General features: G+C 35.9%; 2 protein-coding genes across 2 annotated transcripts; one reads left to right on the forward strand and one right to left on the reverse strand.

The window, feature by feature from the left end:
• Positions 1 to 7,064: 7,064 nt before the first annotated feature.
• Positions 7,065 to 10,180, forward strand: LOC116115404 (probable cyclic nucleotide-gated ion channel 10). Its single transcript, XM_031401557.1, has 7 exons — positions 7,065 to 7,130; positions 7,257 to 7,716; positions 7,809 to 8,018; positions 8,317 to 8,597; positions 9,032 to 9,143; positions 9,231 to 9,557; positions 9,657 to 10,180. Coding segments are annotated over exons 1-7 (1,761 nt in total). The 5' UTR covers positions 7,065 to 7,128; the 3' UTR covers positions 10,026 to 10,180.
• A 5,965-nt stretch (positions 10,181 to 16,145) lies between these two features.
• LOC116115383 lies at positions 16,146 to 19,089 on the reverse strand. The gene is made up of 6 exons (XM_031401536.1): positions 18,879 to 19,089; positions 18,358 to 18,716; positions 17,956 to 18,255; positions 17,583 to 17,814; positions 16,869 to 17,213; positions 16,146 to 16,663 (listed from the first exon to the last, which is right to left on the reverse strand). The coding sequence occupies exons 1-6, from the start codon at positions 19,087 to 19,089 to the stop codon at positions 16,146 to 16,148; spliced, it is 1,965 nt and encodes a 654-aa protein (XP_031257396.1).
• Positions 19,090 to 19,317: the final 228 nt, after the last annotated feature.

The following is a 19,317-nucleotide window of genomic DNA, read 5'->3' on the forward strand; positions in this document are numbered from 1 at the left end:
CTTAATAGTTAATTCACTATAACATTACATTATAGTATGATTATATAATTAATTATAACATTACATAATTAAATAATTACTTAATTGATTATGAGTTATGATATTATGTTTTAAACATTAGTAATTACTAATTTGCTACATAAACATTAGCACAATACTTAATTAAATGATAAGAAATTTAATTAATTATAACATTACCTTATAAACATTTCATTATAAACATTAATTAAGCATTACATTATAGTTAAATAATTACTCAATTAAATTATAACATTATTATATTACATTATATTATGATCACTTACTTAATTATAACATTACATAGTTAAATGATTACATAATTAGTTATGAATTTATAACATTATATTATAAACATTAGTAATTTACTATATTATTACATTATTTAATTAAACAATTAAAACTTTAATTAATTATAACATTACCTTATATATTTATAATAGGATTACTTAATCAATTATAATATTCTATTATAAACATTGGTATATTAATTAAATTATTTGAAATTTAATATATTAAATTATAGATTTATAGTATGATTACTTAATTCATTATAACATTACATTATACTATTATAGTATGATCATATAATTAATATAACATTACATAATTAAATTATTACTTAATTGATTATGACATTATATTATAAACATTAGTAATTAATTTACTAATTTACACAATACTTAATTAAATGATCAGAATTTTATTAATTATAACATTACATTATAAATTTATGGTATGATTACTTAATTAATTATAAAATTCTATTATAAACAATATTACAATACTTAATTAAATGATTAACAATTTAATTAATTATAATTAAACCCTAAACCCAAATAGTATATTTGTTAGGGGTGTATTTATAAATTTTTAAGGTATTTTTGTCATTTTTTAAACTAATAGGGGGTAATTGATTTTTACAGGGTACCCCGGAAAGGAACCGGAACCTGCATTTTAGGTACCGGTTCCTTGAATTGAAGAACCTGCATTGTGTGGTTTCGGTTCCGGTTCCCCCGAAAAATGGAGTGTACCCAGAATCGCTCAATATACATTTTGTCCAACTGTTATACATTTTGTAAGAAAGACCCAAATGCTAAAATTAAAACACTTTATCAATTTGCTCATATTCGTATCAAATATAGACAAAGTTTGGTCAGTATCTATGCATCTGCAAAAGAGAGAGAGCTAAAAAAGTGTACCTGACGTCGACTGGAGCTGATGATATGCAATGAACTGATGAAGTGGTACCTGATACGCAAATGAAGATTTGAAATGAAAAGGTTTAGAGAGATGAAATGAAGAAGAAAGTATCAGAAAAAGAAGAAAAACCGATTGGTACCTAACGTCGATTGGAGTTGCTATCGAAGGTGAAAACGAGCTGATGAAGATAAAACAAGGTTGTTGGCTGTCGCTGAAGTGGAAAATTGAAAATAAAAAGGTTGAGAGAGATGAAACGAAGAGATCGAAGGTGAAATGAAGAAATCGCAAATGGGAGAGTGAAAAAATGGGGTTAGGGCTCGATGGTATGAAGAGAAGAAATCGTAAATGTTGAAGGAAATTGGGTTTAGGAATATAAGAGGGGTTTTTAGTTTGACCTAGTTTTGGGAAAAACCGATTGGACCGGTGGGTTGCTACAGTACCCCTAGTCCAACCGCGGGTGAAACTGGGCAAAATCACCTCTCCAGTTTTTTTGCCTCTCCCAACTCGGCTCATCGACCGGGCATTGTTTTAAAAACCAGACCGTTCGTTGACCCGGTCAAGGGGCTAGTTCGCAGGTTGACCGGTCCAACCGATTGGACCGGTCGATTTGACCGGTATATAGCAGTCACATCTTTAAACAATTCCATTAATTGGTAGGTATGTTATATTAATATGTTTGGTTAGGAGGAATAAATTGATGAGTATGTTATTTAAATTACCAAATTGCCTCTTTTTAAATATTAATATAATATAATTTTTATTATTAATTTTTAAATAATTTCTTTTCACCCCCAATATTTTAAATTTAGATAAAACACCCCCGCTTATATAAAACTTTAATTTATGACAAACTCACCCCCACCACCTTGCCGCCACCGTAAACCACCGACAGAAGTCGCCGTGAGCAGCTCACCTTGATCGGGAGGCCCCGATATGGCCTTTTTTGGCCATATTGATGGCTGAAAATGGTCAGATCTATTCTGGTCATTGTCGGCCAGATTGATGGGTTTGGCTGTTAACAGACAGACCCTTAGCCTTTATCAGCCAAATCTGGGTGAGATCTGGTCGTTAACGGCCACGGATCTGGCCATTAACGGCCAGATCTGTTCCGACCGGAATAGATTTGGCTGTTAATAATCAGATCCATGGCCGTTGACGGCCAGATCTCGCCCAGATCTAGCCGATAAAGGCCAAGGGTCTGGCCGTTAATGGCCAGATCTCGCCCAGATTTGGCCAATAAAGGCCAAGGGTTTGGCCAATAAAGGCCAAGGTTCTGGCCGTTAAAGACCAGATCTACTCCCGATATGACTTTTCAACCATCAATATGGCTAGAAACGGCCATATCGGAATCTCCTGGTCACGGTAGGCTACTCACGACGACTCCAGGTGACTTCCGACGACTTCCCATGGTGGCCGGTGGTGGTTTGGCTAGCGGTAGGGGGCAATAGGTGGGTGGGGGTGGTGGCTTGGGTAAGCTGAAATTTGTTTTGATTTCAAGGGTAATTTTATCCAAAAATTAATTAATTTGGGTGAAATGGTAAAAAAAAAATATTCATGTAAATAAATTTAAAAATGAGGGCATTATTGTCCTAAAATTTTATTAATAAGGGATAAAATTGTAAAAAGAAAAAAAAAGATTACCCAAGTAATCTTATAATACCTAAGAAAATTGAGGTAATCAGATTATCTCTAATATTACCAACAATAACCACTATTGGTATTTGAAAATTACCGATATTTTATATTACTTGACAATCAAACATGGTAATCAAGTAATATAAGATAACTTAACTCCAGTAATCTCACATAACCCCCAACCAAACGCCCCCTTAAGGAATTTTAGTTCAGGCCAGGACAAGCACAGGGATCGTCTTTATTTTCGGGAAATTCTCAATTAGGTCCTTGCTTAATAAAAGCAAGAGTTGGGCCGAAGACAAAACTGCCTAATTTGTTCGAGGAGAGAGATGGGGATCCTTAGCCCGACCATTGATTATTTCTAAAGTTGTAAACAAGGTTGTCTTGTCTTAATAAAAGGTGAGGCCTTAGTTTAACCAATGATCTTAATATCTACCTTAACAGCATATATAAAAGTAATTAAAAAATCATTTTATTTATAAGAAGAAAAAAGAAACTCATTTTCTTATGTTTTAAACTTTGATAGTAAATGAGGTTTGTTTTGAAAAAACTAAGGATTCTATTAGAGTATATATATATAGACTTGAAGACGTAATATCCAAAACAGTGTTAAATCTTAAAATTATATACAAAATTGAATATTTCTCCTTTGATCATTTTGAGTTCATTATTTGAAAACAAAAACTAATGGAATATGGAATGCATGCAGGAATCAGGTCAGATTTATGGCTAATTGAAGATATTTAGCATCATTGATCAAGGCATTTCAAGTAATTGATTGATGATGAATTGAAGTAATTGATTTCCTTTGTTAGCCCTTTAGTTTTTGTATAAATTCATCACTTGTAAAGTGTACAACACAATTCAATATACAAAAAAAGATATCGATTGTATGATCTAACAAAGAACATATTCTTGGTTTCTAGAGATGTCATATTTCATGAAGACAGTTTCCCCTTTATGGATAACCCTATCTCATCTAACATTGATCATCAGCAGTTGTCTCATTTCTTGGTAGACAACCCATCCACATCTCCACCGAGGCCTCTTTTTACCATGCATCTTATCACTAATATGAGTTCACCTACTATAGATTTTGATTTTTCCCTATCTAATCCAATTTCTACAAAATCTCTTTCATCTAATGACTCTTCAGAATCTCCAATGCCAGATAATACAATTTTGGATCCTGAACGTATTCAACGACGGCCTACACGATCCATCCGACCTCCCATTTGGACAGCTGACTATGTCTGTCTCACTATATAAACTACTTCAGGTACCTCTTACCCTATTTCAAATTATGTTAGATGTGACTGTTTCTCTTCTGCACATAGGGTATGTGTTAGTCAGATTTCTACCAATCAGGAGCCTTCATGCTACGCTGATGCTATCCCTTATGCACATTGGCCTCAAGCCTTGGGTGACGAAATCAATGCCCTTGCCCAAAATCGTACCTAGGATATAGTTTCTCGTCCTTCTTACTAGAAACCGATTTGATGCAAATGGGTTTACAAGTTCAAACATCGTGCTGGTGGCTCGATTGAATGGTACAAAGCTCGTCTCTTTGCAAAGGGTTTCACTCAACGTGAAGGTTTCGATTATCAATAAACTTTTTTCACAGTTGCCAAACATGTTACCGTTCGAGCTTTTTTGCCAGGTTCTGCTGTACGAGATTGGTCCCTACATCAAATGGATGTCCATAATGTCTTTCTCCATGGAAACCTTCATGAAAAAATTTACATGGATCTCCCTCTCAGACTTCGCCGCCAAGGGAAGAATAATGTATGTTGTCTGTGACAGTCTCTTTATGGTTTAAAACAGGCATCTAGACAGTGAAATGCAAAATTTACAAAGGCATTTGCTAGCATCAGGTTTGCTCAATCTATACATGACTATGCACTTTTTGCTCTCACTGTTTACGTAGATGACATCCTGATTACAGGAAATGATGAGATTGTCATCCGAGCTTTAAAAAAGTATCTCAATCATCATTTTCGCATAAAAGATCTGAGAAAGCGAAAATATTTCTTGGGAATTGAGATTGCAAGATCTCCAATAGGTATATCTCTTAGTCAACGAAAGTATGTTTTAGAGCTTGTGTCAGACTCTAGACTCTTAACATGCAAACCAAGTGCTATCCCTATTGAACAAAATACTAAACTCACAACTCAACAGTATGATAATGAGACATCATCCTTAGAAATTGATCCTCCATTAAAGTATCTCTCTCAATATCAGAGGCTTGTGGGAAGAATTATCTATCTCACCATGACACGACTAGATATAAGTTATGTCGTTCACATCTTGAGCCAATTCATGCATGGGCCAAAGCAATCCCATATGGATGCAACAACTAAGGTGCTAAAGTACTTAAAGGGATGTCCTGGCTTAGAATTTCTCTTACCTCGAGATGGGAATTTGGATATCACAGCATATTGTGATTTAGATTGGAACATGTGTCCAATGACAAGAAAATCGCTCACTAGTTTCCATGTAAAACTAGGAGGATTTCTTGTCTCCTAGAAAACAAAGAAGCAGTTAACAATATCGCTTTCTTTAAAAGAAGCCGAATAAAGAGCTATGCCAAAAATAACATGTGAGATTGTCTGGATCCTTTGGTTACTAAGAAATTTGGAGGTACAAACAGGAAAACTTGTTAGCTTGTATTATGATAACAAAGCTACCAATGACATTGTAGTAAATCCTGTATTCCATGAGAGCATGAAGCATATAGAGATTGACTATCATTTTGTTAAAGAAAAAATTTAGGAAGTGATCATCAAAACCATGCATATTTGGACTATGGAACAACCAACAAACATCTTTATAAAACCATTATGCAGTCGTTAGCATTCATATTTACTTCACAAGCTTAAAGTTTTTGACATCTACAAACCATCAGCTTGAGGGGGGAGTGATGGAATATGGAATATGGAATGCATGCTGGAATCACGTCAGATTTATGGCTAATTGGAGATATTTAGCATCATTGATCAACTCTGATTTCAAGTAATGGATTGATGCTGAATTCATGTAATTGCTTTCCTTTTAATTGTATTTCCTTTGTTAACTCTTTAGTTTTTGTATAAATTCATCACTCGGGAAAAGTACAACACAATTCAATATACAGAATATAATTGAAAGTATTTCTTTACTCTTTTCCCTTTGGCATACTTCGGCAATTATATTGCCTCTCTTTCTGCCTTGATTCTTACAAAAACAAAAAGATTTTGATGCTTTAAAGCCAGCTGGTGTGCAGACAAAACCATTTTTTTTTATTTATTTAAACTTTTGCTTTATTAGTAAATTAAGGTGTGATAACACAACATCCCTCCAACCTAAATATTCTTCCGCTTTTGTAACTTATAATATAACACAAATAAAGATGATTGATGGATACGGAGAATCACATAAAGACACATTATAATCACGTGTTTTGTACCAGAAATGATATATAATTATCCCTTAAAAATAAAATTTATAAGCTGTCTAGTTACTAATAAATTGATGAACGTATCTCAAAGAGATGAATAGTTAGCAATTCATAGAGGCTATATTTCCTAACTACATTCTTCACCACAATATATATTATTATTATTTTTTTATTTTTTTAATTCCTTTTTTTTTTCGTACATTTCCATTTGCTTAGATAACAAGGAAAAATGATTTGAGATATCACATTTTTTACTTTTTGTTTTAAATATGGCCCGTCTAACAAGTTCTTTTTGCTGCAAGAATCTAGAATCGAAGCAATAATTATATAATCACTTTATTCTTGCTTTACTATTACAATAGTAATAAAAATTGAAAAGTAATAAGAGAAAGAAAGAAACAGTTTGGTTAATCCTTTTGCCCCATTCATGCAATAAACAATAAATTCCAACAATCTTCCGAAAAGAGGTCCTGCAAAAAACGTTAGTTTATCAAATTAAGGAAGTTCTCATATGCTCAGTTGTACCCTTTATTATACTGTGACTTTGGCTAAACATACATGTCTTTACTTTACCTTTATACTATACTTCTTCCTAAAATTTCCGTTACTTCTAGCTCAAATAACAAATAAAGCAACTAATTTAGCATCTAATTAATTGCATATAGTGTAGTGAAAAGATAAAGGCAGTTTTCGACTTTAATTTATGCTTCCCTCTAGGCTTTATATCTATATTGACTCAGCATCCTCCAATCAATCTTTATATACTTACTGAATGATCCATTATTTGAAGAACAATTTCGCAATTATCGAAATTCAAAGACTTCACGTTATTCATCATGTAAGTGATTGTTGAATGTAATCTTTATATTGTCTTTGAAATTTTTCTAGTTTAGGTATACAACATTAAGTGCTTGTTTGTGGCCCGTTTGAATTGTTTTGAACTACATATTTATGTGTCATTCAGGTCACAGCAGTCTCAGTCTCAGTCTCAGCTTCAGGCTTTTGATCCAGAGACAGGGAGTGATCCCAGGCAAGGTGGAAATCGTCAACACATTTTGGATAAATTACTACCTTGTTATGCCAGGCTACCCCTAGCCTTGCAAAATACTCTAAAATGGATGAGTGAAAATTTTGAAATAGAATCCAACTTGGGACGCGGGCTATATATTGCGGCTTATATGATTGTTATCTTTATGTATCCTTTCCATTACTACGCTTATGTGATCAAACAAGATCAAAATTGTCTCGAAATCGACAATGAATTATACGCCACGATTGCTGCTGTCGTCTTCTTTAATGCTTATATGCTGCTCTATACTCCCAATTTTTTGAAAAAAGTCTTTGCACCTGGTCATGGTCATTATTCTAAAACCGCGATTGGACATTTCATCTTTACTCAAATACCAGTATTGTTGATGACATTGGTAAGGTCGTCAATTCTTCGACAGCTAATTTTGTTTTATAATGTCATCATAATTAGAGTTATTAAAGTTTAAACATGCTGTGGTTTTTGCAGACAGTTATTCCTGATTTGACAACGGGAACGACAGACAAGATCTTTTTGACGACAGCTAACTTGTTTCTTTTCGGATATATTCTACTGGTTATTGGACTGTCATTAACTATTAAATATGCTACTGAGGGTACTGAGAGTACAGGCTATCTTGCCCATGCTAAGTGGGCCAATGCTGTATACAATCTTTTTCTTTACCTACTTGGAGGCCACGTAAGTCAATTCAGTCACCACTTATTTTTGTTAATTTACTTGAGTACCGCAGATGTCACGATTTATCAACAAAATTCAACACATAAACACTACATTGGTATTCAATTTAAAACTCATCGTATGTATTCGGTCTGTTTGATTATTGGTTTTAAAACATCTAAAAAAATGCATTTGATATTCTGTTTAAAAATTGTTTTCAAATTTAAAAATTTGGAAAATATGTTTGGCATGTATAGTATCTTAAAAGTTAAAACAGTGGAAAATTGTTTATACCTTTCTAATATGGTCTTGAGTATAGGTATTTGGTGCGTTATGGTACTCTTTTGCTGTCGATAGAATTTTGGCGTGTTGGAGGGAAGACTATTTTGCAACGAATAAATTTAATCCTCGTTCTTTCGTCTGTCGTGATAAACATAAGAATATAGGAGAGCTAAACTGTCCTAGATTAACAAAAATTGCTAGCGAGATCGCAGGGTTTGGAATATTCGAGGATGCTCTTAAGTCTGGTGTTGTGCATTTCAAACGCCAATTTCTGAAGAAGTTTTTATACTGTTTAAGATGGGGCCTGCAAGCTCTCAGGTTTGTACATATGAAAATATAATTACTTATCTTTTCTAAATTAACATCTTAAATATTTTTTAATAAGTACAGTTTAGAAGCTATTAACTTTTAATTCGATTTTTTAATAATCTATTTTATAAAAGGATATTTTGAAAGTATCAGCTGATTTTTAAATGTATGATTCCTAAAATACCTTCATAAAATAATGTAAGTTAGCAAAAAAAATAAATAAATAAAAAATAATAATAATAATAATAATAATTTAAGAAAAGATTCATCATTCAAGTCATTGTCTTTTATTTATTTATTTATTTTTTGTGGATATTGTGTTTGTGGTTTTTCTGGCAATGTGATTTGATTCGAATATTAATTAGTTTTGAGTTGCTGAAAAGAGAATAGAGATTGCAAATTTTGAGCTTAATTGTTATATGGAATAAAATCTTTGTTTGCAGTTGTTTCGGCCAAAACCTGTTACCAAGTACATTTATCGTGGAAAATATTTTTGTGGTTTCTATAATCATCTATTCCACGGTGCTGTTTGTCTTTTTAATCGGAAATATGCAGGTTGGTACATGTTCTATTTATCTGAGCATGCTTAAGATTGAAGCTCATTAAATTTAATTTCTACTAATGTCGATTCCGGCAAAACAGACATATCTGGCACCCGAAGATAAGCAGACGGAGTCAGAGGAAAAAAAAAAAGAGACGTCGGTTCTATTGCCTATACATGAGGAGATGACGTTGTTTCAGGTACAAGAGCCGGAGCAGTGGACTTTAATATTGAAGGAACAAACGGCGGAGCAGTGCGTGTCCTTCCGGAAGCTCCGTCAAGAATTGCAAATGGAGGTGATAAACAATTTGCAGCTAAACAAATGGCGAGCAACCAAAATTCTTCACATAGAAACTTTGTTCAATATTCTTCCTGAGGATCTCCTCAGAGACATAAAGATCGAACTTTGCTTACCGCAGTTGAGGAATGTGAGTACCTTTGTTTCTGTTGACTTTTAAATATTGAATTTAAATCTTCCAGCTTTGGTTGGATAATGGATGTATTCTCTTCCTTATTCTTGAATGTAGATCAAGGTAGAAGAGTTTCGAAACTTGGGGGAACTAGCGTTGAAGGATCTGTGTTATCATGTCAAGCTAGTTTTCTATCTTGACCGCACTCTGATTTTCCGGGAAGGAGACCCGATTACCGAGATGCTCTTCGTGCTGCACGGAGAAATACGGACACACAACTCCAGAGGCATTGGTTATTTGAAAGATGGTGGATTCTTTGGGAAAGAACTTGTCACCTCGTTTAATAATCAGGCTGAAGCCTACTTATCCAGCCTCCCAATCTCACCAAAAACTGTTCAGGCGATTACGAATGTGGAAGCCTTTGTTCTCATGGCTTATGACTTGAAGAAAGTATTTACTAAGCACAATCAGCAGCAAGCAAATTAAACCTTTAGATGATTTCAGAAGGACAATAAATATACTGGTCAGATATTTTGATTAATTGATTTATGATTTATCAGGTATAAAATATAAAACATTCATCAACTTGTTTGAAAGGTTTTAGTAGTGGAGGCAGAAATAAATTAATTACTCTGTGTGAAGTGCTATTTGTCTTTAAAATTTCTTGTTGGACATGTGGAAATGTACTTTGTTGTGTGGCATTATTATAAGTTCTATTAATTTTATGTCACTTTAGAGCAATATCTCGAAAGATTTCACTTTATCTTTTTTTTTTTTTTTTTTTTTTTTTTTGGGAAAAAATAAATTTTATAAAAGAAGAGAAACTATATAAAAAAAAGGGCATACTCTCATAAAAGGTCTAAAGAAGACCATTACAGATGTGCTCATCTTTTTGGAGAAAAGGATGGGAACAACCACCCAAAAGTGAGCACGTAGGCTCCAAACAAAAGAGGGACATGGGCCCAGGCACCCTAACTGAGCTCATAGGCTCAAACCAAACAGAAAAGAGAAATGGGCATAGATGCCCAACCAGAGCACATAGGCGCAGAAAAAACAAGACCAATTAGTTAGGCAGGTTCCAAATGGCTCTAAGCTAAGGATGGATGGAATACTTGGAGGCTGGGTCAAAGGCTCGCTCTCGAACTATGGAAATGATCTCATTGGTGATCACACACGAGGTTTTGCTCTCATGGCTAAACACACGGTTATTCCTTTCACACTAAATGAAGTAAACTGTGGCAGCGAGGACTAACTGTGCAAGGAGATGTCTGAAGTCATCCTTGCGTCTATGATGTAGCGTCGTCCACCAGAATAAATTTTTCCAAGAGAAAAAAGGCCAGGCTAGAACGGTTTTAGAAGAAACCTCTCCCCAAACCGACGTTGAGAAAGCACAATTGAAGATTAAATGCTCATGAGTCTCAATCGTAGAGCCACGGAGGACATAGTCAGTAGAACCAATAAGGTCATGGGCCTAAAGGCAATCCATGGTATGAAGCCTACCTTGAGTGGCCAGCCAAAGGATAAAGGTGTGCTTGGGGATATGCCTTGGAAAATACAAGAGATGGTGTAAAGAGTTCACCTCTCGCTTGTCCCGGAGCAGGTTCCAAGCTGAATCAACGTAGAACTTGCCAGAAGGGTGTCCCTTCCAAACAACGTAGTCGTTGATCTCGAATCTCAAAGGCTGAGATGGAATCCCAAATCGGTTGAAGAGTTGGATCCCCAATAGGAAAGGCCCAAAATGCCATCAACAATGATATCAGAAACTCCAACATCCCAAGGGAGCCTTATGGAGGACAAGAGCCTTGAGTAGTCTCCAAACACATGAGTGAGAATGGCTACCTATTTCAAGTCTAGATCCATTTGATTCCTAGCCCCCCTTGTTTCTTCACATAACAGAGAGAAACCTAAGCTATTAGCACTAGAATGAGAAAGAGAAGTGCCCTTCCAAAGAAACGCATCTAAAATGCTCTCAATCTTCCTCATAGGGGCCTTCAGGAGAATAAACAGAGAAGACCAGTAAACCTAGATAGAGAAAAGGACTAACTTGATCAACTGTAGACGACCAACGTAAGTCAAGGTGGCCGATGTCTAGAGGTGAATCTAGGAAATAATCCTCTCCAGTAAAGGTCAACAATTTTTGTGCTTGAGTTGGGTGGAAATCATAGGGACTCCCAAATAACGAACCAAAAGCTCTCATAATTGAAAACCCAAGATAGACTACAATTGAGAGAAATCCTCTTCACTAACTCCAAAGAGAAATAAAAGACTCTTCTTGGATTAGTAGTTAAACCAGAAAGCCAAGCAAAATCATCCAAAGCCGATTTGATCGCTTTGACTGAGACCTCATCGGCATGACAAAACACATTCAGATCATGTGCAAAGCATAGATGGGTAATACCTGTCTGCTTGTATCTCCAAAGATAATGAAAACTAGGGGTCTAAGAAGCCTTTCTAAGAATGCCCTGTTAACCTTCCATGGCCAACACAAAAAGATAAGGAGACATAGGGTGCCCCTGCACTCCTCTGGAAAGGAAAGAAGCCATGAAGCTCCCTATTCAGACCAACTGAGAAAAAAGGGGAAGTCATGCATGCCTTAATCCAAGTAACCATTTGATCCGGAATACCAATTGTCTGAAGCCCCAAAAGGACAAAGTCCCAACTTACAATATCAAAGGCCTTACGAATATCAATCTTGAGAGCACATCTTGGAGAAGGAGTCCCAATATGATAATTATGTAACAGCTCATGAGTCAGCAAAATGTTGTTCGAGATCTTCCTTCCTGGAACAAAGGTCGACTGAGGGCCTCCAATGGCCCTAGGTAAAACAACTTTAAACTGATTAGCAATAATCTTAGAGATGCATTTGTAAACCACATTGTAGCAGGAAATCAGTCTAAAGTCACTAATGTGCACCAGATGCTCTATCTTGGGAATCAAGGAAATCCAGGTGGCACTCACACATCTAGGAATATCCTTGGTGGTAAAGAAGTGTCTCACTACACCCTCGAAGTCATGACTAATAAAATCCCAAGCTCACTTAAAAAAAAAAAAAATAGTGTAACCATCCGGGTTGGTGGCTTTATCATCCGAAATTGAGAACAAGGCATGCTTGATCTCATCATCCAAAATTGAGAAGTTGGTTGTGCAATATGTTCCTTTTGTTGTGCGCGGCTCAAATTCCAACACCTTTCATTGTTTAGTTTGAAGGAAAGTATGATTAATGAACCTAAGCAAGAGATGGTCTAAGATAATTGGAGAAATGATTGTGAAGAAGTTGGAGCTACTGTAATGTAAATTGTGAAGGAGTTGGTATACTGTAATGCAGTTTTTCTATTGAAAAGTTAGCAATGTAAACAAAATTCATACCCAAGTACGAATCATATACCACAAGCCAACATAATTATGCCATTTCTGTGTTTTTTCTCTCTCACTAATTATTTGGATAATAAAGAAGATACTTTATCAAATCAATAGTATTGAGAGCATTAGTTTTGGAGACTGTAAGTTGTAATTTTTTAAACCTTTTTTCTAAATCCACTAGTATTTGTTAGATATTGCATGCACTCTCATCTTTATTCCTGAATGTCTATCAAGGTCAAAGAGTTTCAAAACTGGGGAGAACCAATGTTGATGTAACTGTGTTCTAATATCAAGCCAACTTTCTATGTGATCGCACTCTCATTGTCCGGGAGGGAACCCAATTAGCCAGATTCTCTTCTTGCTGAATGGTGCACTATGGACATACATCTCCAGGGCCACATATCATTACAAGAATGACAAGGATCATTTGGAAGATGGTGATTTCTTTGGGAAAGAACTTGTCACTTGGGTTCAACGCCTTCAGGCTGATTCCTAAACATCCAGGCTCCTAGCCTCAACCAAAACTATCAAGGCGCTTATGAATGTGGAGGCCTTTCTTCTTACTACATTTGACTTGAAGAAAATATTCATTAAGCACAAGCAACAACAAGTAAAGCCAGAGATTAATCCTGAAGGACAATAGATTAGTCATATGAGTTTTGATTTATGACATTTCAAGTGTGAGATAATAAACATTATGTTGATATTTTTGTCAAACTTATGTTATGGTGGACAATGAATTGTTGAACAAATATGTGCAAACATCGTTCTTCTGTGCAAACATCTACTGTCTGACACATTTTGTCATGTGGCGTTTTTTCTTTGTTGTCTTATCTTGGCCATCAAGCTTATTTTGATTTATGATATTCTTGTGTGAGCTAACTTTACATGTGTCACAATTTCCTTATGTGGTTCTAAAATGTTGGAAGGCTTTGTCTGTGGTCTCGCAAGAAAGAGAAAAGATATTTTGTGGTCTAACAAAAAGTTGGAATCCTTTTTGTGCTCCACATGTTCTGCTACGTCGAGCTTATGCTTTTTTCTTTTTCATTTCATAGGTGTGCACAATGGATATGTGCTTGCACACTTATCTCAGATATTTGCTTGTTGCATTTTATTTCGTGATTTACCTTGTGTGTGTGCACACGTTTCTGCTATGCTAACATCGCATGTCTAACTCATTTTTCACAAGTTACGTTTTTATCTTTATCAACTGAGATATTTTTTGTTCATCTGTTGTGCTATCATGAGGACCACCTACAGGTGTCCCAATATCGTCTTGTGATCCAGGGAAATAAGTTTTTTTCTCTTCTGGTTGTGGTCTCAAAAGATAGATTAAATGTTTTCTATTTTTGGACCAACATATGTCAGCCCTTATTTGCTGACTTGGCAAGAATTGGGGAGCACGAAATTGATCTATATCATCTTTATTCTTGGTCATTCGTGAAATAACCTTTTAATATTTGTTTTGTTGTGCTCTGAAAATTTCAAAGAGTTTTCCTTGAAAGGTTCAACTTCGTTTTTGTGTCAAACTTCCACCATATCTCATATACTTGATTGAATGGCTGCTGGAACTTGGTTCCATTAATGTTGATGCTGGAGTGTGGCTTCAGTGATTGAAGCTTGGGTGGAGCTCAAGTGTTCCTCGAGTGTGTTCCCGGTGTGAAGAAGATCCTTGGAGCAACAACGTTGGGGATTCAGAGGGTGATGCTAAGTGTAACTAGAACAGAGAGTTCTTTTTGCTGTAACTTTAATCAACTCTGAGTGATATCTTGTAATGTTTGTTGACTTAGTGGATTAGCTTCAGTCTGGACAAGGTCCCATGGATGTAGGCTATGTTAAACAATCCAAAGAAATAATAAAAAAAGAGGAGACTAGGGTTTCATTGATACTACACAATGCAATTGAATACAAAAAAAGTATGATTTAACCTAAATACAAAGATATATATAGGCTAAACAAAGGAAATAATGAAAAGACAGATCCACCCTTAATAAGCAATAAAACAAAATAACCCATATTTCTTAACATCTCCCCTTAAACTCACGATGCGGCGGCTACAAGCATCGAGAGTTTGCTAACTAGAAAACGAAAACGGGAAATAGAATGCAACTTGGTAAAGAAATCTGCAATCTACAAAGAAGAAGAAACAAAGGGCAAGGTAATGGTGCCATGCTTGAGGTGATGACGAGTAAGGTGACAATCGATCTCAATGTGCTTAGTTCGTTCATGAAAAACCGAGTTGTGAGCAATCTGAATAGAACTCTGGTTGTCACAATACATAGGAGTGGGATGAGAAAGAGAAACTCCCATATCTGCAAGTAACCAACGTAACCAAACAATCTCTTTGGTAGTAGATGCCATAGCACGATATTCTGCTTTGTTTGAAGATTGAGAAACAATGGATTGTTTCTTGCTCTTCCAAGAAATAAAAGAATCACCCAAAAAGATACAGAAACCAGTAACAGACTTGCGATCTGTGGGATCACTGCCATGATCAGCATTAGAGTATGCACGCAACTCCAAGGAAGAGGTGGATGGAAGTAAAAGACTTTGAAAGACTGAACCCCAAAGATACCGCCAAATACGAAGAACAGCTACCCAATGAACTGTAGTAGGAGAAGCAACAAACTGACTAACAATATGAACAGCATATGCAATATCTGAACGAGTAATAGTGAGATATACCAAACTCCTAACAATAGTATGGTATAAAGTAGGATCTGACAAAGGTAAACCATCAGAAGAAGAATACTTTGCATTAACCTCAATCGAAGTATCTACGATTTTATTATCAGTAATTCTAGCCCGCTCAAGAATATCTGCAACATATTTCGACTAAGAGAGAAGATAACCTCTAGGTGAGTAGGCTACCTCAATACCCAAAAAATATCGTAAAGAACCCAAATCCTTCATTTCAAACTGTCTAGCTAACTCTTTCTTCAAAACTAAAATACCATCAATATCATCACCAGTAATAATCATGTCATCAACATATAAAGATAGAATGATATGACTTGCATCAGTGCACTTAACAAAAAGAGCAGAATCATGACTACTAGAAGCAAATCCAAGAGAAGAGATCACAATAGAAAATTTCTCAAACCAAGCACGAGGTGCTTGTTGAAGACTATATAACGCTTTCTTCAGCTTGCAAACATACCCAGAATCATGTGAAACACCAGGAGGGGGCACCATATAAACTTCTTCTTGAAGATCTCCATTCAAGAAGGCATTTTTAACGTCAAGTTAAGAGATATGCCACTGACGAACCGAAGCTACTGCAATAAGAGTACGAATAGTAATCATTTTTGCAACAAGAGCAAATGTCTCCTCATAATCTATACGATACTGTTGAGAGTACCCTTTTGCAACCAACCTAGCTTTGTATCGCTCAATAGATCCATCAGAATTAGTCTTAATCTTATACACCCAACGACAACCAACAACAGTCTTACCAAGAGGTAAAGGAACCAAATCCCAAGTACCTGTCTTATGCAAAGCAGAAAGTTCCTCATCCATAGCTTGCTGCCAAAGAGGAACAAGAATTGCCTCTTTATAGGAAGAGGGCTCAGAGAGACAATGAATAGAAGCTAAAAGGGAAGCAAAAGATGAAGAATAACAAGAATAAGCAAAATCTGGTAACTTTGTGGACTTACGAATGCGTATGGATTGACGTAGAGGTGGATCCATAGTCTTAGACGGAGCTTGAGGGACCACAGGAGAAGAGGGACCTTCAGGTGTGCCGGAGAGTAAAATGTCAACACCTGCAGAATGATCAGCACTAGGAACCTAAGATGACAAACTATCAGAAACCTCAGAAAAAAGGATCTATACGAATTAGATCAGATCTAGTCAAGTTATGAGTAGTGGATGGAATAGAAAAGAAAGGTATATGCTTAAGAAAAACAACATGACGAGACACATAAAATTTCTGAGTTATTGGATCAAAACAACGATACCCCTTTTTACCTTCACCATAACCAAGAAAGACACAAATAGCAGATCGAGAGGACAACTTGCTGCGTTCTACATGAGGACGAAGAATGAAACAAGTACAACCAAAAACTTTTAAGAAAGAATAATCAGGGGCATACCCATACAACTTTTCGAAAGGAGAAAAACCTGAAATATGAGAAGATGGAATTGTATTAATCAAACCTACAGCAATAAGAATAGCTTCACCCCAAAACACACTAGGAATAGAAGCAGACAATAAGAGAGAACGAGCAGTTTCAACAATGTGCCTATGTTTTCTTTCAGCAACACCATTTTGCTCAGGAGTATCTGTACACGAGGTTTGGTGAACATTTCCATCTAATGCAAGCAACTCACAAAATTTATTAGAAGTGTATTCCCCACCCAAATCGCACCTAAAACATTTGATAATAGCAGAATATTGAGTTTTGACAAGAGCTCGAAAGGCTGTATATATCTCAAAGAATTCAGAACGATGTTTCATTAAATAAACTCAACAATAACGAGTATGATCATCAACAAAAGAAACATAATATCAAGACTCTCCTTTTGTGGCAATAGGAGAAGGTCCCCATACATCAGAATGAATCAAATCAAATGGAGAAAAAGAAACAGAAACACTTCGATTAAAAGGTAAAGCTAAAAATTTTGCCAGTTTACATCCACTACAATCAGAAATATCACAAGTTTGCAAATTTCCTAAAGCACCTGTAGATGCCAAAAATCTCAAACGAGAAGACGAAACATAACCTAAACGAGAATGCCATAAATAAAAACCAGAAGAAGAAGGACTCAAATGAAAAGAAGACAAATCAACACTAGTAGCGACAGCATTAGCACTAGCAGCAGCAGCAACAGCAACTGGCACTTTTAACTCATCCAAAATATGTAGTCCCCCATTCCTACGGCCCGTCCCAATCAGCTTCCGAGACTGTAGATCCTGCACATAACAAGAAGAAGAGGAAAAGGTGACTAAATTACCAGAATCACATAACTGACCAACAGAAGCAAGATTTAATGTAAGTTTCAAAATATGATAAACATTAGAGAGAGACAAGTGAGGTATGACAACAGAACTAACACCTGCTAAAGGCATATGAGTGCTATCAGCAGTCATAACAGGAATAGAAGATGAAGGAGACACAGAAGCAAAAGATGAAAAATCTGGAGACATATGATGTGAAGCACCAGCATCCAAAACCCATACAGAATGTGACATACCTGAAGAACTATGAGGGAACTGACCTACTGAAGAAGAAGCAGACATAGCTTGTGGCTGTAAGGAGAGAAACTTCTGAAATTGCTCAGCCAGAGTACTAGGATTGGTGAAAGGACCTGATGAAACTACTGTTGCAGTATTAGACTGTGGTGGTTTGTAACCCTGAGATGGTCGATGAGCATTAGATTGTGACTGGTTGCCAGGCTTCTAAGCTTGAGATTGCTGCTGCGATTGATTTTGCTACCTCAACTTAGGACACTAAGCCTTCCAAAGACCTTTTTGCTTACAGAAACTACACTCGTCGAAGGCAACCCTTGTGTAAGGCTTATTCTGATTATTAAAGACTGGCTTCGAAGGTATTGCCAACACAGAAGGATTAGAAGTAGAAAAAATTCCCTTTTCAGAGTGAGACTTAAGACGTATTTCTTCAGCCAATAACTCACTGACAATTGAGTCAATAGAAAGAAGTGGAGAACGATGCAAAATTGAACCTCTAAGTCCTTCAAAATCACTGCGAAGTGCCGTTAAGAACTGTACCAACCGTTGCTGCTCCCTACGAACAATATAGGCACCACATGCCTTTAACTCTTCAGATTCTATAAGAGCCAATTGATCCCAAAGATCTGTCATAGCAGAATAAAACTCATGAACACTCATATTCTTCTGCTGAAGAGCTCGTATGTCACTCTTCAATTGATACGGCTTTGCAAAATTTGACTAAGTAAATAACCTTTGCAAATGATCCCAAACCTCCTTTGCTGTCTCATACTTCGCCAACTGTGTACCTATGGAATGCTCAACAGAATTGTTAATCCAAGTAATAATTTTTGCATTGTTTGCTTCCCAAGCATCTATCAAAGCATCATAACCCTCATCAGTATTCTTAGGTTTCACAGAAGTTCCACTAACATATCCCCACATCTTTTTACCCTTAAGAAAATTTCTCATCACATAACTCCAATACGAATAATTCTTGTCATCTAACCTCACACTCATAGACTAAAGCGAATCGTCTCTTTCAGTAGTCATATTCAAAAAACAAAGAAAACCAGAATGCAAAAGAAAGGAAAATGAAATACCAGATTGCAGAAATTGAATGAATACCAACGAAATACCAGATTGCAGAAACTAAACAAAATACCAGTTGGATCCGCGTAAGCTGTGTTTAAGATTAAACTTCGTCCCATGACACCTTGCTTTGATACCATGTTAAACAATCCAAAG

The sequence above is a fragment of the Pistacia vera genome, unplaced genomic scaffold (genome assembly GCF_008641045.1).
Source record: "Pistacia vera cultivar Batoury unplaced genomic scaffold, PisVer_v2 Contig738, whole genome shotgun sequence".
NCBI classification, from domain to species: Eukaryota; Viridiplantae; Streptophyta; class Magnoliopsida; order Sapindales; family Anacardiaceae; genus Pistacia; species Pistacia vera.